The 25480-nt window shown below is 37.6% G+C and overlaps 1 protein-coding gene across 5 annotated transcripts in view; it reads left to right on the top strand.

Annotated features, from left to right (window-relative positions):
* Nucleotides 1-20689, top strand: part of E(Pc) (Enhancer of Polycomb) — a 58682-nt gene extending 37993 nt beyond the window's left edge. For all 5 annotated transcript variants that reach the window (XM_071660590.1, XM_071660588.1, XM_071660592.1 and 2 more), the window contains 4 exons: nucleotides 111-242; nucleotides 3722-3864; nucleotides 4114-4236; nucleotides 19508-20689. In XM_071660590.1, coding sequence (XP_071516691.1) covers nucleotides 111-242; nucleotides 3722-3864; nucleotides 4114-4236; nucleotides 19508-20567 — 1458 coding nt within the window. In that variant the 3' untranslated portion in view covers nucleotides 20568-20689. The remainder of the gene's footprint in view (nucleotides 1-110; nucleotides 243-3721; nucleotides 3865-4113; nucleotides 4237-19507) is intronic.
* The last annotated feature ends 4791 nt before the right edge of the window (nucleotides 20690-25480 follow it).

The following is a 25480-nucleotide window of genomic DNA, read 5'->3' as shown; positions in this document are numbered from 1 at the left end:
TGTAGATCATAAGGAAAAAAATCTTCGTTTATGGGATTTCCCACTTTTTGATTGATTTTATCTTTCATTTGTGTTGAAAGCACATTTTATCTTTTTTGATATCCTTCCAGGACCCAATGGGATATGTACCTCCAAGCTCAGAAGATGAGGTAGCTTCACCCTCACAGTCAGAAGCAGAGGAGGAAAATGAACCAGACGGTTTCTATACATTCAGGAGAAAAAAATATACTAGTTACCATGCAGTGAGTAATATATTATGCTTCATACTACTTAATTTCTTTTTACATTTTTAGCATTAGGTTCATATTTTTTCAAGTTATCTCCCCTATCCCTGGGGATAAGGGAGAAAGAATACTTCCCATGCATTCCTCATGTTGTAGAAGGCGACTAAAGGGGATGGGAGCGGGGGGCTGGAAACCCTCCCCTCCTTGTGTTTTAACTTTGTAAAAGGGGAAACAGAATAAGGAGTCACACGGGGAGTGCTCATCCTCCTCGAAGGCTCAGATTAGGGTGCCTAAATGTGTGTGGATGTAATCAAGATGAGAAAAAAGGAGAGATAGGTAGTATGTTTGAGGAAAGGAACCTGGATGTTTTGGCTCTGAGTGAAGTGAAGCTCAAGGGTAAAGGGGAAGAGTGGTTTGGGAATGTCTTGGGAGTAAAGTCAGGGGTTAGTGAGAGGACAAGAGTAAGGGAAGGAGTAGCACTACTCCTGAAACAGGAGTGGTGGGAGTATGTGATAGAGTGTAAGAAAGTAAACTGTAGATTGATATGGGTAAAACTGAAAGTTGATGGAGAAAGATGGGTGATTATTGGTGCATATGCACCTGGGGATAAGAAAGATCATGAGAGGCAAGTGTTTTGGGTGCAGCTAAGTGAGTGTGTTAGTAGTTTTGATGCACGAGACTGGGTTATAGTGATGGGTGATTTAAATGCAAAGGTGAGTAATGTGGAAGTTGAGGGAATTATTGGTGTACATGGGGTGTTCAGTGTTGTAAATGGAAATGGTGAAGAGCTTGTAGATTTATGTGCTGAAAAAGGACTGGTGATTGGGAATACCTGGTTTATAAAGAGAGATATACATAAGTATACGTATGTAAGTAGGAGAGATGGCCAGAGAGCGTTATTGGATTACATGTTAATTGATAGGCGCGCGAAAGAGAGACTTTTGGATGTTAATGTGCTGAGGGTGCAACTGGAGGGATGTCTGATCATTATCTTGTGGAGGCGGAGGTGAAGATTTGTAGAGGTTTTCAGAAAAGAAGAGAGAATGTTGGGGTGAAGGGAGTGGTGAGAGTAAGTGAGCTTGGGAAGGAGACTTGTGTGAAGAAGTACCAGGAGAAAATGAGTACAGAATGGAAAAAGGTGAGAACAAAGGACATAAGGGGAGTGGGGGGGGAATGGGATGTATTTAGGGAAGCAGTGATGGCTTGCGCAGAAGATGCTTGTGGCATGAGAAGCATGGGAGGTGGGCAGAATAGAAAGGGTAGTGAGTGGTGGGATGAAGAAGTAAGATTGTTAGTGAAAGAGAAGAGAGAGGCATTGGGACGATTTTTGCAGGGAAATTATGCAAATGAGTGGGAGATGTACAAAAGAAGGAGGCAGGTCAAGAGAAAGGTGCAAAAGGTGAAAAAGAGGGCAAATGAGAGTTGGGGTGAGAGAGTATCATTTAATTCTAGGAAGAATAAAAAGATGTTTTGGAAGGAGGTAAATGATGTGTGTAAGACAAGTGAATCAATGGGAACTTCAGTGAAGGGGGCTAATGAGGAGGTGATAACAAGTAGTGGTGATGTGAGAAGGAGATGGAGTGAGTATTTTAAAGGTTTTTTGAATGTGTTTGATGATAGAGTGGCAGATATAGGGTGTTTTGGTCGAGGTGGTGTGCAAAGTGAGAGGGTTAGGGAGAATGATTTGGTAAGCAGAGAAGAGGTGGTAAAAGCTTTGCGGAAGATGAAAGCTGGCAAGGCAGTGGGTTAGGATGGTATTGTAGTGGAATTTATGAAAAAAGGGGGTGACTGTATTGTTGAATGGTTGGTAAGGTTATTTAATGTATGTATGACTCATGGTGAGGTGCCAGAGGATTGGCAGAATGCTTGCATAGTGCCATGTACAAAGGCAAAGGGGATAAAAGTGAGTGCTGAAATTACAGAGGTATAAGTTTGTTGAGTATTCCTGGTAAATTATATGGGAAGCCATTGATTGAGAGGATGAAGGCATGTACAGAGCATCAGATTGGGGAAGAGCAGTGTGGTTTCAGAAGTGGTAGAGGATGTGTGGATCAGGTGTTTACTTTGAAGAATGTATGTGAGAAATACTTAGAAAAGCAAATGGATTTGTATGTAGCATTTATGGATCTGGAGAAGGCATATGATAAAGTTGATAGAGATGCTCTGTGGAAGGTATTAAGAATATATGGTGTGGGATGCTAGTTGTTAGAAGCAGTGAAAAGTTTTTATTGAGGATGTAAGGCATTTGTATGTGTAGGAAGAGAGGAAAGTGATTGGTTCTCAGTGAATGTTGGTTTGCGATATCTCCATGGTTGTTTAATTTGTTTATGGATGGGGTTGTTAAGGAGGTGAATGCAAGAGTTTTGGAAAGAGGGGCAAGTATGCAGTCTGTTGTGGATGAGAGAGCTTGGGAAGTGAGTGAGTTGTTGTTCGCTGATGATACAGTGCTGGTGTCTGATTCATATGAGAATCTGCAGAAGCTGGTGACTGAGTTTGGTAAAGTGTGTGGGCCATTCTTTTGTCTGTTTCCTTGCGCTACCTCGCTAACGCGGGAGACAGCGACAAAGCAAAATAGATAAATAGATAAATAGAATACATTCTTAAATCACAGGGCAACAAAAATGATACCTAAAACAAGGGAGTTGATGTACAAGGAAGTATTAGAGGCTCTAAGTTTACCGAGCATGAAAGAAAGAAGAAGAAAGTTAGACATGATTGCAACTTGTAGATTTCTAAATGAGGTTGATATAATCAACTGTGATTAGTTTTTGAAATTTGCAAAGAAAGGGCATTAAGAAGGTAAAGCAAGAAAGTAAACATGAAATTCGTTAGCAAAGATTCAAAGAAGTATTACTTTCGTGTTAGGGGATAGCAGATATTACTGCCCATGGATCTCCTGCACGTTACTGAAGGTGACTAAGAGTGTCATTTTCCTGTAAGGCTCAGCCATCCATTCTGGATGCTTTCTAATTCATGTGGGAAATGGTAAACATGCACAAATGCAAAAAAAGAAATTTCAAGTGATGGGACTCCATATATGTAGAACTCCTTCCTTATTCTGTAAAATTAACTCCCTCCTTGCACTGTATAATTGGGTTGATACAAATAGATTGATGCATGCACATGCATCTTCTAAAAAAGTTTGGTGACATCAAAAGTAAACAGTTTTTCGGAAGAAACAAAGATAGAACAAATAGTTTAAAAGAAAAAGAAAGAAAGTGACCATGATATGAAATCAAGCAAGAAACTATTCAGAGAGTTGTTAAGAAGTATCTTTATGGGATAAGAGTAGTAGATAAATAGAATTAAATTGAGTTTTGAGATGTTCAATGTTGACAGTAACAGAAGTTTAAAAGACTATGATATAAGAGAAGTTCAAGAGACAGAGGCCTTTTGAGTGTATAACTCCCTCTCCCAACAGTACAAATACTTGATTATACAACATATGTGCTTATTCCTAAGGCTTTTTTTACACATTCCCACTTTTTTATTTTCAGCCTCGGGAAGGCAACTGGCCATGGGTCCCTCCGGATGAAGGTGGAGGAGGTGACCCTAGATTTCGATTTTCACTCACCTCCTTGGCACATACTACTCGTCGATGTATTGGTTTTGCTCGCCGAAGAGTTGGTAGAGGGGGCAGGTAATTGAAATTCATATTATAGTGAAGATTTGTGCTTAATATGTAACTCATTTAATTCTGACCTTTTATTTGCTCTTATAATGTCTTTTGGTGGCTTTTATGGGACTGCTCAGATTGTTATGCGATGATTTGAATATGTATATCAAGAGATATAGATACACATAGATATTCTTGACTAACAGAGTTCTTAGGGTATGTGTGTCGCAGTGTGATTATGCATATTAATGAATTTGTCTTTTATTCAAACAGAATGTGGTTAGATAGAATAAGTACCCCGCTTGATGATTTATTACTCAAGACGGACTTTAGAGATGTGGGGCCTAATGGCCTCACAGCAACAAATGATTTCCTCCATGAGGTTAAAACTGAATGGTAAGTAGTTATAAAAGATAATTCTGTGTAGTTAGAATTTAATGGTAAGTACCATTATGAGTTATATTCCTTGTAGCATGAAATTATCTCTTGGGTATAGGTTGGAATCATTTCTTAGTTGTTTGTAGGATGTATAGCTTTTGCCTATTGCTCCAAAATCCTTTTTTTACCCACTTATTCTCTGGTAAGTGAATGATTATTTCTGTCAGATATAAAAGTCCTTTGTAATGTAGAAAGGAACACCTACTTTGATGCTTATAAAAGATAAAGTGTATAGTGATCTCTACCAGAACTTTAAAGTCCATTAGAAGGATCATTCTGAACTTTTTCACCTATTGATTTTGAAAGAAGATGGCCCAGGCATGATAGCACATAAACTTATGCACAAGAAATAGTCATCAGTCTACGAGCAGAAGGTATATACCTTCCTACAAGTATTTTTAATGTGAATTTAAGAGCAGGTATGGTATGTAGTGCTCTCTGCATATACTGATTGTTTGAGAACACATTATTCTGCTCCATGCATAGTGGTCAGTTTTAGGATCACCAGGGACTGTTATTTGCCATTTGCAGTCTTAGATTTTCTGTGTATATAATTTTTATATTTTCTTTATATATATATATATATATATACTTTGTTGCTGTCTCGCAAGGTAGCGCAAGGAAACAGATGAAAGAATGGCCCAACCTACCCACATACACATGTATAAACATACACGCCCACACACGCACATATGCATACCTATACATTTCAATATATGGGTTGGGTGTTTAGGGAGGTGAATGCAATTGTCTTGGAGAGAAGGGTGAGTATGCAGTCTGTTGGGGATGAGAGGGCCTAGAAAGTGAGTTAGTTGTTGTTTGACGATGATACAGCACGGTTGGATGATTCAAATGAAAAACTGCAGAATTTGGTGACTGAGTTTAGAAGAGTGTATGAAAGGAGAAAATTTAGCATAAATGTGAATAAGAGCAACATTATTAGGTTCAGCTGGGTTTAGGTACAAGTTAGACAGGATGTAAGTTTGAACAGAAAAAAATTGGAAGTAGTTGAATGTTTTAGGTATCTGGGAGTGGACTTGGCAGTAAATGGAACCATGGAAGCAGAAGTGAGTCACACAGTGGGGAAGGGGGTGAAGGTTTTGGGAGTAACGAAGAATGTGTGGAAAGAGAGAACGTTATTTCATAGGGCAAAAATGGGTATGTTTGAAAGAATGGTACTTCCAACAATATTATATAGTTGCGAGGCAGTCGTACCATCATAATTCAGGAGTCAGATGTGATGGACAGATACCTCATCAGGCTAGCTGTGTGCAGAAGGCTGCTGATGACATTTCCAGGTCACACTTCCAGGAGAGGTATCTTCCTTGGGTGCTGGATGGCCCCCATTAGTCAACATTGTCACCAACTTTTTCAGTAGAGACGATGGTGCATGATGAAGCTCTCTTGGACATTCCTACTGGTGTTCTCTTCAGGTGCCTTCCATTCAAAGTTTAGAGGCCCTCTGTGCTGGAACTTGCTGTGCTGGATCACACAAGGTCCAGAAAAACTGCAATGTGCCATGTGGGGTAATTAGGTTAAATGATATAGCAGTAGGTAGAGATGTGTTTACTACCTCTTGTACATCCTGGTCTCTGACTACTGGGCAACACTGCAATGTTGCCTATGGCTTTCCCTGGGCCCAGCATATCCTACAGCATTATATTACCACATCTATCCTTACATCAGTAAGGTACATCTTTTGTCGGATCATGAAAATGGCACTCCTTCACAACCAGGACTACTTACTAGAGCCCATGATATAAGGAGTGTTTTTCATGCTGTTTTTTTCATGGATTCTTTCATTGGATGAGATTTTCACATGGGAGTCCATTGCATCTTACAAACACTTTTATTAGATTATCCCCCTGCTTAGTTAAGGTTGACTATCTATGTGTGTCTGTGCATCTCCTACCTTCTGAAGAGACTGATCCAGAATGATGACCAGATTAATGCAATTGGTAACGTCTTTTTTTTCTTTTCATATTTGATCTCCATTTCCCATGTTAGCGCGGAAGCACCAGGAACAGAGAAAGAAAGGACGCATCCATTCCCTAGCTGTCATTTGTAATGCATGTGTATTATTATTATTTCATGTGCATGTGTATTGTTATTATTTTGAAGTTCCCTCCCCCTTTCATGTGAATGTGCTTTCAAATGCTCTCAGAGCTGTGCACAAAGGTATGAAATATAGATTTTGAGGAATGAAGAACCATTTCTCTACTAGTCATAGTATTTGAGCATCCATGTAATTCTCCATCCAATCTTCCACTATTTTTCTTAAAAGAAAAGAAAGAGTGGATAATGAGTGATATGAGTTGGAGGCTGTGTGACCAGGCTGATGACTTTATAGGCCTGGGTGTGTTATTTTATAAGTGTTTGGTCTTTTGTTACCAGAAATTGAACAGCCTCATACATATCATGATGGTCAAGAAAGTTAGATCCTGGTGGTTGCACCTTGTTTTTGGGGGTAAGATAGTGTTTTAACTATTTAGTAAGTGTTCCTTTTAATGTTCTTAGGGCTCTGCCTCCTGTAGAGAAATGGTTTTTCATTGTTTAGTTCCAACATTTTAATTGCGTGTCACCATATCACTATTACATCTTTTCAACAGATGGATAGATTCAATCAGTGAGTATCCTTGACTTTCCTTAACTAGGATCCACCAATCTGGAGCAGATGTTACCTTAGTGTATTATTTGCTTTGTGTCAGTCTCCTATTTTTTAATGGCTCGGCATTGTTCTTATTCCATTCACCAACATGCCACATTTTGTAGGTTCAGCATATCATTGTGTGTTGTTTTCTGTGACTAAGTACGGCACATAGCTTCAGTCAGTATCCATACCTGAGCTGGTCTGATTCCTTAGTCACTTATTGCGGCTATAGTATTTATTTGTATTAAAGGCATAGAATGTAATCAGTAAAGGCTGATGCTTCCCAGTTAATTGTGCAACAAAGCTGGTCAATTTCTTGCATCAAGCTTTGTGTGCAGTGACTGTTACTCTTCTTATTCAAAAGTCATATGGATTGGATAGTGTCCTCTTCCTTCTCAAGTGGCGAAGCCATTTTGGTATACATCCATTTCATCAGAGGTGCCAAATTATTTCTGCAGTTGACATGTGGCTGTGGAGTCCTTCAGGTCAATCACGTCTTGGTCGAAAGAACTAGAAATATAAACTGGGAAGTCCTCATTGTTACACAGATGAAACACAGAAGTATTCATCAGATTCCCTTCAGATGGGGTAATGATTAAGTTTGCCAGTTATTATCATATGATTGAGTTAATAGAAAGTCTGTATTTTCTGTCAAGTAGTAAACTGGGTCTGCACCTTGCCTCATGTACCATTACCCTCAGGTGAGATATGTAACATTAACTGAAAAATTTTATCTGTAATTAGTTGAGGACTAAAGTTTCAGTGTTGTGGATGTTCTTAAGCTTTTCTAAAGCACGCTACGATACCACCTTCATTTTCTCTTCTGTCTCATCACATCCAGGAAGTATTAACAGCAGTCTTGCCATTGTTTTCAGGGATTATATCACCCTGAAATGTTTCTGCAGCGCTCACTATATTTAGGCACCTAATCTTCATAAAGCCTTCTGTTAGTATTGTTTTCTCCTCTCTATCTCTCCTCTCCTAGCACTCAAAGCACACATGCTTAGGGATACTTCATTTGTTCTTTCAAGGCAGCTGGACCCATACTACACAGGAAGCCTCACCACAGTAATATAGTGGCTACCACACCTCAAGAACTTTAAGCTAGCTTGCCAACTGAAGCCTTTAAAAAAGAAATAAAACAACTCAAGAGTTATTAAACTTTCCAGGTCCTGCCAAACTAACTGCCTGCACAGTGACTGACTACCAGATGAGTCCTATCCACTCTAGCTAGATATATGATTTTTTTTTTTCATTTTTAGTAAAATTAGGATGGGTTTGTGTTTTGTGAATTGAAAAGTTTTAAAAAAAGTTGATCCCCATTGCGTTTAGAGTATAGCTCCATTTATCCAATTCTGTTGAGACCAGGCCAAATTTGGGTCAGCAGAAAATTTATTCTGCTGGACCATACTTTTTTTTATCTCAAAAATTAGGAAATGAATCACAAAAACTTTAGAGATTTACTCACCCTTTAGAGAGATAGAAACACACACACACACACACACACACACACACACACACCCTTGTAGATTGATTACTTAGGGGCATGGCAGTAACTGATGGTGAACATGAGGTGAGGGTATTGGGCTGGCTGAAAATCTGGCTGGATTGCTTATGTATGGCATTCAGTGAGTTATCTGTTCATGTGTGGGTTGAAGCACTGTATGATCAAGAGTACTTATTTTATCATTGATGTTTAGTGCTTGAGGGGGCTCAGTGGGAATGGAATGAAACTTAATGTTGTTTCAGGTATTTGATATTGTTTGGATACTCTCTTGGAAAATGTTTGGCTCCCTATCAATATGAAGCATTTGTAATGCCATTGAAGGCGGCTGAATGACAGTGTTTTGACATTATGGCCTGGGAAGCTGCTGTGAGACATCGTAAGTCTTATTGTCTTCATGTTGTTATCACCCTCAGTCCAGTTCATTTTTATTAAATCGTCTGGGTCTCCCTCATCTTTCATTATAGCTAGACGTGTCCTCAGGATGAAGTATCGTCCATTATTTATTTGACAGACTTACCGGGCAATCCTGGTCATAATGGAGCGACATATTGTGTTGTCTTCAGTGACTTGAGATATGTGAATTTTTTCACCTGCTTGACCTGATGCTTCCTTGCTAAATTCTGCCATCTCATGTGCTACTTTCTTATTATTAAGCATATCACCAAACCTCATTCACGTTTTCATCTTTACAAAACAAAAGAAGGCCACAGTTTTCTCCAGGCACTTTGGAAATTGATGTTCTTAACCCTCTTCTGGGTCCTTGTAGCATCACATACTGCACCTAAGACTTTAGTATTTTAGCCCATTCAGTGTGCATCAATTTTTTATGCTGTACACGTGATTGGTAAGGGGAAATAAATCATATGACTCGCAGAGCAGTAAGATCCTATCTTCATTTGTCATATGGCACTTTAAGCTCTCAAGGGATTAAGGAATTTTCTTCACCATTCTGTGGCCAACAGCTTTCTCAGAAAATAATTTTGGTGGATGCATTTCACATTCTGAGTCTTTTACTGATCCATTGGCTTGGTTAATGAGATAATACTGGATGGTGTATAAGTGGCAAATGTATTGCTGTTAATGAGTTTAGAAGCACTTGTATATGCCCTGCATTTCTCCAGGAACACATTTTAACTGTTTTCAGGCAATTCAGGTTTGTTAAAGTGATTGTTTTGGTGATCACAAAATTTTAATCATAGCATTTATGAAATACTATGTCCTTATCTGTCCAGGCATTGTTCAATGCTGCATCCTTGACAGGTTGGAGTTTCACTCTTATGAATGCATCAGGCTTGTGAGTCTTCCATGCCACCATGAACTTACTTTAGCCTTTGGATCCTAGTAGTATTTGTACACACTGACACTGTTACATGAATTGTAGCCTGCTTAACCCTTCAGGCTTGTTTCACAGCTTGATACAATGGTTGTAGACAACAGATTGTATTGGTAAATATCAGTTTCATCATTATTATAAATCTGCTCAGCACTTAGATTTATATCATTCGCCAACTTTTAGAAAATGTCCTCATGCCTGTCTGACACTCTATTAACTCTGCTTTTTGCCACACACATCTAATGTTCTAATGTCATGTTGCATCTTCAACAAATATCTCACCCACTCTCCAGAAAATTGCAAGGTTATTAACTTCCATCTTTTCTTTATAAAAACATATCCTTCTCACAGATCAACTCGCCTATCAAACAGACACCTTCCCTCTTCCTGAGTCATGCAAAAAGTCATCTTTTCCTATTTCCCTAGTCATTGTTAATGTCTACTAGTGCATTTGAAATTAAACTTTTGGGTCAGTATCACCTATGCTGAGCTCTCTCATAATGTTGAGTATCACCTTGCTGAAGTAAGTGAATTACTTCCACTTTTGTCTGAATAATGAGTACATCACACTTCCTCTTCTTGCCAGAAGAATGACACTCTTGTCCAGAGTGACCATGTGCTGGCATGAGGGGTTAGTATGTTCAAGTGATGGATGAGATGGGTCATCATTGTCCTGCTAGTTATGGTTACGTGGTATCACCATCTAATACCTCGTGGTGACCACAGTTGAAACTGTAAAACAAAACGTCTTATGTTCACTTTCAGTTTGGCCCCAAAGTTTGGAGGGCTAGGTTTTCATGCTGAAGGGAGAATGTTTCCTTGGTGTTGTTTATCGAGGCTTGTGTTTCACTGGATATCGGATAAATGGAGCTCTGTTGTATAGGATCATTGTGTTTGCTCAGACTGCATATGTTTCAGTGGATCTGTGAAGTTAGCAATGATAAATCACAGTCTGCATTAGTTAAAGTTTTGATAAAAGTGAGTAATTCAGGACTGTTGCAGGGGCAGTAATTAGTTGGCTTGTGACTAAACTCGTGACTTGACTGTTGTCTTACATAGACCAGCTCAGCGCTTGGATAGCAAAATTTATTCTGATTCAGGTAACATAGATTTATCATCTTCTAGGTCTCCGAGATTCAAACATTCAGCCAATTGGTGGAACATGCAGATCTGTTGGTATTTGCCTGACCAAGGCATGCTGTCAACCTCACGAGTGATGGAGGCCCAAGGACGAACAGTCAGTTACTATGCAGAGGCTAGGAGATGGCCTCAGATTGTTAACATCCTCTTCTACAGTTTCTAGTGAGGAACTGTGGAGTGAATTCTACCCCCCTCTATCATCAGTTATGTGGTTGGGCTGACAAGGTGAATTTTGAATTAGATGAAAAATAGGTGAGTAAAAAAAATGTATACATATATTTTTTTTTTCTGTAGAATGGCTCCCTTCCTGAGCAGTGATTAATTATATGATCATTAATTTGCATCTGTTTGAAGTTGCAGAGCTGAGTTCCCTTATGAGGCTCCTATTTGGGTTATATCCCCACTGATGCACTTTGCAAGACAACAATTGGGGATTTTTTGTTGTTCTGAGGTTGTTCTTTGTAAGGAATTTCTTGGAGGGGATATGTTTGGAGCTGAAATCAACATTTTTATTTTCTTGTAGTCACTAAGCCAGATACAGGTGTCAGGTTAATGTGACTCTGTCAGCGTCATGCCATATCTATGACCTCCTCTTCTGATTAGGTTATGGTTATACTGCAGTTGACTGTCATCCATTGGATTTTTGTGCCTTTCCTTTTGCTAGATCTTTAGATGTTTATCCCAATTTTGTTTTGGCATTAATAGTGTGTTGCATGAATTATTAGATTAGTAATTAAACAAGGTTATTGCTATTTGACTTGAATATATGTAACTCAAAAACAGCCCTGCAAGTATGATTGCTAGTTGAGCTGATTGGCACGGTTAGAGGATAGAGACATAAACATCATCATCTTGACATAAAGAAAGAACTAGTGTTTTTTCTGAGACTTGAGATGTGATGAGTCTTGAATTTTGTTTGGTGGAAAGTGTTTTGTTGAGTTCTATCCAAATGAGGATTATGCTGTAATGCTGGTTGTTACTTTAGGGTGTCATATTACCTGAGACCTGTATCTCTTAGGCACCTCTGATGACCTTGTTCAATGATATTGATATTCACTGAAAGAAGGAGCTTGGGGAAAGAATTTGTTGCATATTGATATAAAATCATTTAGAAATATGCAAGTTTTTACTTAGATCACTTTGTATCTAGAGGTTAGAGAGGATACGTCTTGCAGATTTCACTGGGCTCAGATCACCTTTCCTTGTTTTGATGCAGATTAGGATGATGCTATAGGTTTTTAGTATGGGAATCTTGATTTTTCTCTTGTGGCTAAGGAAGCATTGTGAGATTAAAGTTTGTTTCCACCTTGGTAGTAGGCGGAAGTGAGTGATCTCTGTTTCCACTTTGGCAGGTGAAGTGGGTGATCTCAAGTCCAAAACCTCCTTATTACATTTATATTACTGAGAATGAATTTGTTGAGAAGGGTTTTTAGGTGATAGTTATTTTTCAAGAGAGGGTTATCATCTGAGATTGAAATATTTGATGATATAATGGATATTTAAAAGCAGTCATATGTTTGGTTGCAATGATTCAGTGTTTCAGTTGAGAGCATTTTTGTATTTTTCATACTAGTTCACAATTTCTCACATAACTAAGTTGCACAAGCGATTCACATCCCAGGCCCCCCTACCCCCATCATATTGTAGAATTGCTCCTTTGTAAGACCCTTTTCAGTTGCTTCCCTCACCAGCCCATCCATAAACAGGTTATTTAGCCATAGATTTGCCACATACCCTTGACACAGACCCCTTTCCTCTTGGAACAACTCGCCTTCTACCCTTCCTACTCACTCACATGTCATACTCTCTTGATAGAAACTTCTCTCGTTATTTACTTGCTTTTCTCATTTATGTGTAGCACCTTCCATAAGGGATTTCTTTCAACCTTTTCTTACTCATTTCTTAGTGTATCTTTAAGTATTACTCGAATACTCTTCAAAGCATACGTCTGGTCCACACAACTTTATCCACTGTTGACAGCATATTATATCTCCTCATTCTTTTGCTTTGTGCTTGCCACCACCCCTCTCAGTCACTACCATCCTGTAGATGTGGGAAATAGTGAATGTGTATGAATAGCAATACATAAAGTACTTAAAACATGTAACAGGTGATGATTTCCATTGGACCCATATGTACTGTACAGTGCAGAAATAAGACCTCAGCCTGCTGAAACAGACCAGTCCTCACTTATGTCGAGGCATGCACTGAAGGTATGCAAAATTTACTTTGGGAGTTGCTATGAATGAAAACTTGAATTCAAGTATCTTAATGATGAGGTAGTGCTTTCATGCCAAATGATGAGTGGCTTGATAATGAGAACTTTCACAATAAGAGACAGAAAGCGAATGGTGAAATGTTTGGCATATGTATATGAAAATGCAGAATAGAGCATCTCTGTTCCTTGTTAATCACATAAACAGATGCAAATAAACAGGTTAGAAAGAATACAGAACACATCACAAGCAAAGTTGATGGTCTAAAGGATATGAACCACCACAAGAGGATGGAAGAACTTGGAATTTATTTATTAGAAAGAAGGGAGAGATATGTGATGATATGCGTGTGGCAACAAATAGAAGGCATAAAGAATTATCAACATTGGAGTAATTCCTAGGAACAAACTAAAAAGACATTAGACACAAATATAAACATGTCGTGCTTAAAAGTTTGAAAATCATTTAATATAATTTTAGGAGAAATATAGAAACATGCATACAGTGACTACAGAAACATTTATGATGAGATTAGACACATGACTGAAGTCAGTCCTGTTTGAACATCAAATAGATAACTATTCCAAAGGAGTGGCAGCTGAGAGAAGGTTTGATGCAGTAAGCAAGGCATATGGTGAGTTCTTTGCACTAACTTTTCCATTCCAGAAAAATCCTGTTACAGATACTTGTAGGTACCTCACACATTTCTGGTGTGAAAAGTATATCGAAACACATTTTTGTTTTTCATCATCATCATCATCACTGTGCTTGTGTATGAAAAAGTATACAGTATAAAAACAGGTTCAAGAGAAAGAAAAATAGGTAAATCACTGTCCTCACTTTATGTCAGGAGCTGTCACATGCACTCCGCTCCTTACTGTTTTCCTCAATCAGCAGGGGACCAGACCAGAATGAAGGTATTTATAGTATTTTTAATTTTTTTTTGCTTTCAAATGCTGATTTTTTAACATTTCCCAACACACACACATATATGCACACACTTTAATGGGCTCTCTGGACTGTGCCTGCCAATTAAGGGTAGATGCCACACCTCTCTCTTAAACCATCATTTCATATATGATCTAACTGCCTCACATTCTATTTCTAGCATTTCCCTCCCTTTCCTTTCATTTGCATTCAGGTTCAAGATTCATATCTGTACAATACTGTGGGGACTACTTTGTCTTTAAAGATAATTCCTCTTTGCCCAAACAAAATGACCTCTCCTTCCACACATTCCTCAAAGCACCCAGGACCTGAGCCCCTTCCTTTTTCCTATGATTCATTTAAGCCTCTGTGGTTCCATTCACTGCATATGTACTCTCAGATACTCAATGCACTGAACATCTGAACATAGGTCCTCCCCAGTCAGACTTACTCCCAGATCATCCTCTCCTATCCCCCTGCTACACCTCATTGCCATATGGTACTTTTATTTATATTCATTCTTGCCATATGCTACTTTTATTTATATTCATTCTTAACTTTCTCCTTTCCTGTACACTCCCAGACTCTAACACCAACTTTTGGAGTTTCTTTTTCGAGTCTGCCACCAGAATCATGCCATCATCTAAAAGCATTCCTGTCAACCTTATCATATGCTTTCTGCAGTTACATAATTGCAATGCACAAATCCTTTCATTTCTCAGAAGTATATCTTGCACAGATTTTTCAAAGCAAACATTGAATCCACATATCCTCTACCACTCCTGAAGTCTCTAGTGTTCCTACCAAATCTGAAGTCTCAGTGTTCCTATCGAATCTGAAGTCTCAGTGTTCCTACCGAATCTGATCATAAGTGCATGCTACCACCTTTTCAGTGATCCACTCTCCCATGCAACATACCAAGTATATTCCACAAACATATACTCTGTAATTTGAACATTTGTCCACCTTGCCCTTATACAGTGGCACTATACCAGCATTATGGCAATCATCAAGCTTCTCATCATATTGAAAGTTCTTATTAACCATTAAAGAAAGCTGTCGTCTTTCTTGGGAAATTTTACTGCAATCGCATGCACTCCAGCTGCCTAACCACAGTTTTATCTTATGAAAAAATACTCAAAATACTCACTTCGTATTCATGTCAGTATCACTTCTCCCATTTGTTCTCTTGTTCTCACACCATTCACCTTCTTGTAGAACATTTCTTACTCGCCTTGAATTTTGCTCATACTATATCATGCCATCTCTCATTTGCCCTCTCTTTTTTTTTTTTTTTTTTTTTTTTTTTTTTTTTTTTTTTTTTTAAATCCCTGCACCCTCCTCTCTACCTTTTGCCATTTCCTCTTACATATCTCCCTTTCCCTTACATGTACACTTCTTGCTCCTGGGGCCCCTTCTGTCTTGTGTAATTACCTTTTATAGCTATTTGTTCTGTTCAAGGTGGGAGTTTTATACTCATGGGACCAGTCTCTTGAATATTCTGTACTGTCATTCAACTTCTTAGATGTATGATTGCTGTCTGCATTAACTATCCTCTTGGTCAGATTTATTCAGTTTATCCACTTTTTTTTTTAACAAGTCTTTGCTTAGTTTCATGTTATGTCCTCTGGTTGTTCTGTAGGGTTCTTGCAGCAGTTAGAAAGCTAGGTATGTCTACTGCATAGGACCACAGGCCACAAAGCATAGGAATTTTTGTGTGTATCTTATGTTTGGAGTATGCAGGGTAATAAGTTTCTAGTGTTTTCATCTTGTTAACTTCATCAGGGGCACGGAGGATATTGAAATATGGTGTTTGTAATGTTATAGGGATGTCTGCTGTCAAGTGTATGATTTTTATATGTCTGGTGTTTGTGGTTTCGGATGATTTTATATCAGGTGGGATTATGTTTAAGTTGTGAAGACAGTTGTTTAGTGCTTGTCAGATCGTTTTGGCGTATATATGTTTTGTCACTGTTGCCATTGCTGGGGGTAGGGATATCTGTCATTACAGGTTGCTCAAATGTTGCTCAGGATAAGCTTTTTATTTCTTTTTGGAATCGATGGGAAGGGTCTAGTATTTTTGCAAAGAATTGAGTGCAGAGCATATTGAGGTGGGATCTCAATGGGTGGATCATTATTTCAGTGTGTAGGAATAAAGTATTTGATTTTAGTGTTCTGCTTTGTGTGGTTTGCTGCATTGCATTATTTGCTTTTGACAGAATGGATGACCAGGCAGGTGGGTAAAGTTGTATAAAGCAGATGATTTTTTTTTCTCAGGATACAAAGGGACTGTTGGATGTGAATTATGCTGAGAGGGGCTGCTAGTGGGTTTTCTGATAATTGTTTGTTGGAGGCAAGTGTGAAACTTTGGCTATAGGAATAGAGGAAATGACGTGGGTGGGAAGGAGTGAGGCCTGATGAAAGGGGATGGTGATGCAGCCCTAAGCATAGGGTCCTTCGAAGTACCCCAGCCTGTTTTTTTTTTTCCCAAACACAACTTATCCAATGTGAAACTTGATGTGAATACCCCATGCCCTCACTTTGTCATCTACATGCATTATGCATAGATTGTTGCATGACTCAATTAGGATCTTCCTTTTTGTAAGTTTTTAAAGAAATTGATATAATGAGAATAGGCCCTTAAGAACATCTCACCATTCCCCTCTCCCACCCCACCCGAGAGTTGTTTGTAGCAGGGCCAGTTCTGGCTCTCGACACCCATGTAAGAGGATGATAAAAGTGAGTGAGCTTGGAAAAGAGGCCATTATGCTGAGATACCTTGGGAGATTAGATGAAGAATAGCATAAGGTGAAAGTAAATGAATTTAGGGGAGTGGGTCAGGAATTGGAATTATTTTGGAAGCATATCTTACATGCATGTGAAGTTAAGGTATATGGAAAGTGGGATGTGAGCATTTGAGAAAGGCTAGTAGGAAAACTAAGTTGTTAGTGGAAGAGAAAAGAAAGGTGTATGGGCAATATCTGCAGAGAAGGAGTATGATTGATTAGATGTACAAGAGAAGAGGCATGAATTCAAGAGGAAAGTACAGGGGGTGAAAAAGAAGGCAAACGAGATGTGGGTTAGGAGAGTATTAGCAAACTTCAGGGAGAAAAAGAAAATGTTTTGGAGGAGCTTATATGTTACTGATCCTCACCTGCAAGCATTTATACAGCATTTGAGAAGTCACTTTTGATATGATTATATCATTGTCACAGAGTAGAGAATACAGCTTTGTTGAGACCATCTTGCTCTAAAGGAATCCATCATATCCCCTGCTCCTGCATGGAATGGAACTTCAGAGCTGAAAGGACCTTATAAAAGGGTTCCTTAGTTTGTATGATAATATTATATGTGGCTCATAGTATTAAGAGAATTTTTCCCCTCTTTTTGTAAAGGTATAGCATTACCAGTGCATTAATAAGTTTAATGGATGAAAAAAATAATCAGCTCGTTTGATTTCTTACAGGGTGAGTTAGGAAAGGCAGTTCTAGAGTGTTCTTTTTAAAAAGGGGTTGCTTTTATGCACTTGACCCACCTGTAGATAGAAATGGTCTGTGATACTCGAATAGCAAATGAAAAGTTGTACAGGAATTTAGGTATTTTTGTTCTTCCATTTAGCAAGTAAGGTAATGATCAGTGTAAGGATGTGAAGTCAGCAAAGTCATTATAAAGGTGCATGGACAGACTACTTTTGAATTTATAGTAATCTTTTAAAAGAAGCCAAATTATGTGATTCTTTGTAAAAACTTTTGATGTATGTTTTTTGCTGAATAACCATTAGGTTGTAGCACTTTGCAAGTTCCTCAAAATCAGATTACGTATAAAATGGCAATATAAAACAAACAGCTAATGAAGAACTGATCAGGAAAAAACTATGCCATTTGATAGCATTACGGAAAGAGTTAGATGGAATAAGTGGATCAGTATATGATTTGTGGATTATCATATGCAATTGCTGTTTCATATATGAAAACCAGGGGAGTGATGTACTGTTTATTTACAGTGAAAGTATTTTGCTTTTTGAGGTGAAAGAAAGTGTATTTTGTGTGTGGTGGTGGAAGAGTGCGTACTGAATAACAGTGGAACTCTGTGGCAGTAGAGAAGGCTGTTCCATGTCAAACTCTTGAGTGATTTCTTTTTTCTTGAAGTCATGCATACCTGATTCACCATGTGTTTTAAAGGATATGTTTTTAGAATTATTTTACTGAATGATACTTATGTAAGTCTAGTGATGTATTTATAAGAATATTTCTAACTCAGGTACTATTGTGAATGTCTTTCTTTTAGGGAGAGCTTTGTTTCTGTTAATAGTTCTGTTGTGTGTAATATATAAACCACCATTGGATAAAGTTTGTTTTATTGTTCAGATGTGTATATTGAATTATTTGTATTTGTAAGAGATGTGTAATTGCATATTGTAGCAAGAAATGCAATTGCTTTGTCACCTATAATTGTGCTGTCTTTCTGTTTAATTAATAAAAGGGCTTTGAGGGGTGTCAGGTGCAGAAAATCACTTTTGTTAAAGACAGATTTTTCATTATTGAAAGGAGCTTGTAAAGCAACATGCCCTTATTTCTCACCATGTTATGTAATTAGCTGGTATATGAGCTGCAGGCTCAGTGTAACAACAATAATGGTTATGATAATAACAGGAATAATGGCATGATTATTGTTTCCTTGGGTTTTAAAGGTTCTTAAATAGTTTATGAGAAACAGTTGTTAGTGTTTGAGATTTTCTTTATAAGGGTGATCAAGCTTTGTGTATTATGAGTAATTGCCTTTAAGCATGCCTTTAAGATTTCACTTACATTATATAAACTGGTGTCTGCACAAAATGAAGTAAACCATCAAGATGTATCATTATTTGATTAATTGTTTTACCTGTTTTTGTGATATGTTGTTAAGGGCATTGGCTTACTGACATTTTATCTGGTTGTGTTGATTTGGAATAGGACTTGAAGAATTAGATGTTTTCAATTATGTTTTCTTGCCAAAGAAATGAGCGTGAAGTGTTAACAAAATGATGGTCCAAATCTAATGATTGATTTTAATGAGTATTCTTGTTTATATAACATAAGCTTGCTTAATTGATTTATGTATTGAACTTTAGCAATCATAATACTTTAGGCTTAGTGCTTATATTCATTCATTGTTTCAAAGAATTGCAAGAGAATGGTCAGTAGGTAGACTGGTGAAACTGCTTGCTTCATTATACAAAATGAATTGACTTTAGTACCCTTAGAAGGATAGTGCTGTGAGAATGAAAAAAAAGGCCTAAGATCTTTTTCTCCATTGGTGGTTCTAATACTTTGGGAATTTTCCATAGGAAATCTTTACTGTCATCTTTTTCACCTTCAAACTTATTGCTTTCTTGATGTGGTGGTCATGCCTTTTCTTTGTTTACTGTAGATATGAGTTATGCTCCAGTTCATTAAAATTATGTTTTTTTATTTCAGGCCACATTTCTGCCCTAGTTCTCCACCTGAGGACAACGACACTGATGTGGAAATAGATGTTGAGACAGTGGGAGTTCCTGTGACCTTAACTCCTGACGTGAATCTCAACTCTGCCTCATCCCCTGAGGAAATAAACTTGGCATCTGCGATGCCGTCCTCTGTTTATATTACTGCAGAGGTTATTGAGGGTGAAGCTGTTGGAAATGTAACTGAACTAGAAGTGTCAATACCTTCAGATTTAGACACATTACTCAATAGTGACTCAGGAGTGATACTTGAGGAGAACCTAGAAGTGGACCTTGTTACTGAAAATAGTAATGGAACAAGAAGTGGTGGTGGGACAAATGATGGTTCTAATGCTAGTGGGGGTGTGACTTTAGATGATCTCGCAAACAGTGAATGGGCATCAAATTTTAGCAGTACAAGTGATAGACAGCAGCAACATTCCGTAGATTTCACCACTCAACCGACATCCAAATTTGTGACATTAGACTCAACTAACACGCTTCCCTTGGCAGTATCGGGGCTTCAACTTAGTACAAGCAATGTGACGGGTGATGAAATTCATTCTTCTTCCATACCTTCTTCATTTTCCACATCCTCATCAGCATCTTTACCATCCTCATCCTTAACTTCCACATCCTCCTCCACCTCTTTACCTACTTCCTCAGCAACTAGTCTAAGTAACAGCTTACAGTGTGCCTCCTCCAGTGTTATAAGTGAAAAGGTTGGCAGCAAATGTTCAAATAGTGATTGTAGTGGTGGTAGCCAAGTGTTAACGTCTTCACACCAACAAGAATCTTCATTGGCAGATGCTTTGAGTGTTCCCAGTGGACTCTTATTATCTAATAATAAAAATAATGGTAGTAACGTCTTAAGTAGTGCGACTACAAATAATCTGGTGTCTCAAAAATTTTTTACATCGACAACTCGGACAAACGACAGCTTACCCAACAGTGAAAGTAATAATAGTGCAGCAGTTTTAACAAATGGACCGAGTAATTCGTTAGACAGCTCAAAATGTGCTAAAGTGGATCATTATATGTTTCATGAAACTTGAACTATGTCCTGAAATTAAAAGTTGCTAGGAAAGAATTTTGTTTTCAATTCATTTCATGTCTTTAACTTATTTTTATACCGAATGCACAAGGAAATAATAAGATGTGTTGATTATTCCATGTTTTAATGTGTTTTATTCAAAATCCTATTATGTATGTCATTCATGAATGTATCATGTACAGCAAGCCTTCAGAGTCAGAGATTTGAATGCAAGAGTGGGTGATGAGGCAGTTGAGAATATGATTTGGGCATTAGATACTTGATTTACATGAAAATTTAAACATCTTTTTGAGTTGTGTGCTGAAAAAGAATTTGTGACTGGGAATACCTGACTCAAAAAAAGGTTCATATATGGGTGAGCATGGTTGTGTGTCAGTGGGCACAATTAGATAACATGCTAATTGACTGGTGTGTAAAGAAGAAACTGTACCTATGATGAGTTTTTTGCCAAAGTGGCAGTGCTAGCACACTGCACTTGCCACATATTGTGCTTGATGAAGAATACTGCCACTTGCAAATATGATTATTCTAGGCTCATCTGGAGCTGATATCAGTCACGCATCAATTATTTTCTATGTTTTTTGCAGTTATTCAGTGCTTGTTTCTTATATTTCCTGGTAGTATATTCAATAGTTCAAGCTTCCTGACTGGTCTTTCATATATTTTTATTATGTTCTATGGTATTCTTGTGGAGGGCTTTCATCCTCAGTATATTTTCCTTCAGTATGTTTCTTTGTGTCACATTTCTCCTTTCTAGGCTATGTAGTTCAAGTCTTTAGCCTTTCATGATAGTTCTTATGTTCCATCCCCTCAGTGTTGCTTGTGAAATGTATCTGAATTCTTGCTGATTTGTTTATTTCTGTCATGTTGACCATATAACACAGCAATACTCAATTTTGCTTCTTATATATATCTGTCTATCTGTCTGTCTATCTATCTATATCTCTGACACCTGTTCCCGCCTGGAATTTCCTCAAGGGGATGGCCATGGCATTAAAGTCTCCGTAACAAGGGAACTCCAGTGCCACTTCTTAGCCTTTAATGCTAAACATTTTCGTCAATAGTTTTCCTTCTTTTGTGGTGAAAGTTTTCAAAATCATCCCACACTTTACTTAGTTCATAGTGCTATCTTCTTAGGATGTTCTCCGAATTCTAGTTTCTCATATATGATGACACCCATTTTTTTCCATTTGTTTCACTTTTTCTCTTGGAACGTTTATATGGTGTCATCACTGTATTACTGCGCTGTAACTTATTTTCTTAAATTTATCTTCGTTAAGTTCCAGCATGCTCTCTTCTGTCCATTTGTAGATCATGTCAATCCATTTGCATCTCCATCTGATTAGCTTCTGATGCAATGAATTTGCTTACTCCGGGTTCGTCAGAAAAGTTTACTATTTACTTCACAGTCGATGTTAAATACCATTATTATGAAGAGTATTGAGGTTAACACTGTTTCTTGTGGTACTCAAGATTTAGAACATCTACCTCAGGTATATTGGTATTTCCAATTTGCCAATGCTTTGAACTTAGAAATTCTTTAATCCATCTTCCAGTATTACCCTTGATGGTTGTGTTGCTTCACTCTCTAATAAAATTCTGTGGTTTATGTTGTCAAATGTTTTTGCAAGTGTCCATTCTCTTTCCTTGCATTAAAGTTTTTTATATATCTGTAATGTAATAAGTTGATAATTGAGTTAACATGCCTTTTCCTGGTACAGATCCATGTTGGCCTTGTTTATGTAACTGTTCTTGATTTGATGATCTACTTTACATTGTTTTATCTCATTCAAAGACTTTTATGATATGTAAAGTCTCTGATCACTTTAGATGATAGCTTGGATCCTTCTGTGTGTGTTGGTGTTACATATGCCATTTTGTAAATGCCAGCAATATTGCTTTCATTTAGAATTTGCCTCAACAATAACATTATTTTGGCTTTGCTATTGCTGTCTTTGGCTTTTTGAGGAGTATGGATGACTTGGATTCCATCTGCTCATGGTATGGAATTTTATGTTAAGTTCAGTTGCTATAATTATATAATTATGATTATCTTAATATCTATGAATGCATTTTTGTCATGGTCAAACAGATTAATTTATTTTTTCTTGCATTTTGAGCTGACTACCAAATTGTATTGTTCAGTTATCCTGCCTATTTCCTTGGGTCATATTCATACTTTTTATCTTACTTTTAAAGGGTCTCATCACAGATTTCTTGTTTTTGCGTTGTTCATGTATGTGAATAGTAACATTTGGTTTCTTTCCATGTTTTGTATAACTCCCTTCATTTTCTGTTATCTCCTGTGGGAGATTTTTTTTTTCTTTTTATGTTAACTGAGACAGTACAGGCAAGTGAAACCCTGATCAAAGGTCATCTCAGTTACACTTTGTATGTACATACCATGGAGGACCTTTTCCAACAAAAATTTCCGCATCTAATATTGAAAGGAAGAAATTACATTAATCCTCCATCATAACTATGCATGATGTAAAATTGGCTTGTTATGTCTTAACCACATTTCATTGTTATTTTCTAAACAGTCACTCACTTTTGAAGTAACCAGTGGGTCTCATACTCAAGAGGCATACTTAGGTGCTGTATTTCACCGAAAATTGTGCATTCCAGAATTTTACACAAGGGTAAGTTGTCTAGAGAAAACTCTTGGGGAAGGATGCAGCTTGCACTCCCACCTGGGATTTCATCCTACTGTGGACTGAGGGAAATGAGATTTTGTAGGGTTCAGATGACAGTAACAGCTAATTTTATATCATGTTATAGGGTTCAGATAACAATAACAGCTAATTGTTTATCTTGTTATCGTGAGAAGTAATATTTGATACTTTGGAGGAAGACTCATTCTCCAAGAAGAGCTGAGAAAAATTTTAGAATGATGTAGATCATTCAGTACTTCATGGTTTTGAATGCTAAAGCATCCTACCAAGGCATAAATGTTTGTGTACACTTTATTTGAATAGCTATGGCGACTGAAATGGCTCCATAATTTTCTTATTAATAGTTCATATATAAAGTATTTCTGGAATTTGTTTGACTGGTTGATACAACTTTTTCAATGCAGTCAGGAGTGAAAGTTATGCTAAACTTGGAAAGGAATCGTTAGTCTTGATACATTTTTATTAAGATTCTAATTTGATTATATCTTGATGTTTGTATTATATCTATGTTGATCCCAGTGATTGATTCACACTTAATGCTGTACTTGATATATGAAGTATTGTCATAATACTTTTTGGGGGAGAATAATATGCTTGCTTGTAGTGTGAATTAGTTTTAAAGTATAATTTTTAGAGATTTCCTTTCAGTTTCTCATTCGGATTTCTTGTATGATTTTTTCTAATTTAGCTCATTCTCCCTTTTATACTTCAAATGGCAGTATACTTCTCAGCATGAAAAGCCATTGTTATTACCGATACATGTTGGATGACTACTTTGTTTGAGAGGAGTTCCAATTATGTGAAAATTTATTTCATGTTATTAAGGAGGAGCAAAAATTGATTTCTTTTGTAACCAAGTGATACAAGAAAAATTATTGCTTAAGATTCCATTGCTTGATATTTTTACCCTATAGTAAGTACTGAAAAGCATACTTTAACTTTCAATGTATGAGTTTCCTTGTAAATATGAATTCTTTGTTCATTCTGGAGATGAGAATAATTATAATGTGAAATGTATACAGGAACTTTTGCAGATAGTACAAGTCAGAAGATTAAGATTATTATTTTGTTATTATATACATATGTAGTAGGTAGTAGTTGATAGGCAGCCAGTGACCAGGGAGACATATTACTAGTACTACCTGCCTGGGTATCAGGAGGTTTGATGTCAGCTGTATAGTGAGCCAGCACTTCCATGGTTATCAAGCTGCAACCCTTTGACCCAAGTAGCTGTCTTTGTGCCTCACCCACACATAGATTGCTGGTATTCTGTCCACAAACATACAATCGCTCCTTGTCACACATAATGCTTGACAACGCTTAACTCAACTCAGTCTTCATAACTAGATTTTCCTCTGGTGAGAGGTATGTGTTAACCCTGCCTTTTGGCAAAATTGTAGGAGCAAATGGATAGAAGTAGGTGGGAGCATTAGATAGAAACATTAGGCGGAAGGAGTAGGTAGGAGCAATAGGTTAGAGCCTCTGCAATCACTGCACTAGACTTGCCCTCTACTAGTGGCCTGCTAAGGATGAGGCACTAAGGCTATGAAGCATCCCTGGAGTTCACTGGTTAGGGTCTTCATTTGTCCTGATCGTGAAATGCCTTCCACACATTCTTTCCCCATTTCTCTCTCTCCAGTACTCTTCTTTTTTTTGTTTCTCCATGTCACAGGTGGTCTTCCTCTCACGCCATCCTCTATAATCATGCTACCATCCACTTTCCAAGTAAACTCCCCATCTTGCATTCTTTCCACATTCCCAAACCACCTCAGAGGATTAAGTTTCACCCTCTCTACGACTCCACAATTCATTCCCTTTGTATTCCCTGCCATACCAGATCTCTCATGTGCACCCCTTATTACTTTTTTCATTCCATCTAATCATACCACATGCTCTTCTTAGATAACTCATTTCCACAGCCTGGATCTTGACCTCTGGGACGCGTCCCACGTGTTAATGCTTCATATTTTGATTAGTGTAGAACTGCTTTCTCTTGTTTACTGATCCATATTTCTTTTCAATGTAGTTATATCTATGTACACCCATAATCTATTCCCCTCTCATGCCACTCAATGAAATGGAAGTTTGAAAGTCCCCATCCCATGTGATTATGAATCTGGTTTCCCTAATCCCTTCAATATTCCCTCAACTTTTGTTCAAATGTCTTTTATGCTATTTTGCTTTGTTTTTGGTTGTCTGCATGATACTAGGTTTATTTTGTATATGGTTGAGATATTCA

The sequence above is a fragment of the Panulirus ornatus genome, chromosome 72 (genome assembly GCF_036320965.1).
Source record: "Panulirus ornatus isolate Po-2019 chromosome 72, ASM3632096v1, whole genome shotgun sequence".
Classification (NCBI taxonomy): Eukaryota; Metazoa; Arthropoda; class Malacostraca; order Decapoda; family Palinuridae; genus Panulirus; species Panulirus ornatus.
Note: the sequence above shows the minus strand (reverse complement) of the source record. Positions and strands in the feature narration are given on the sequence as shown.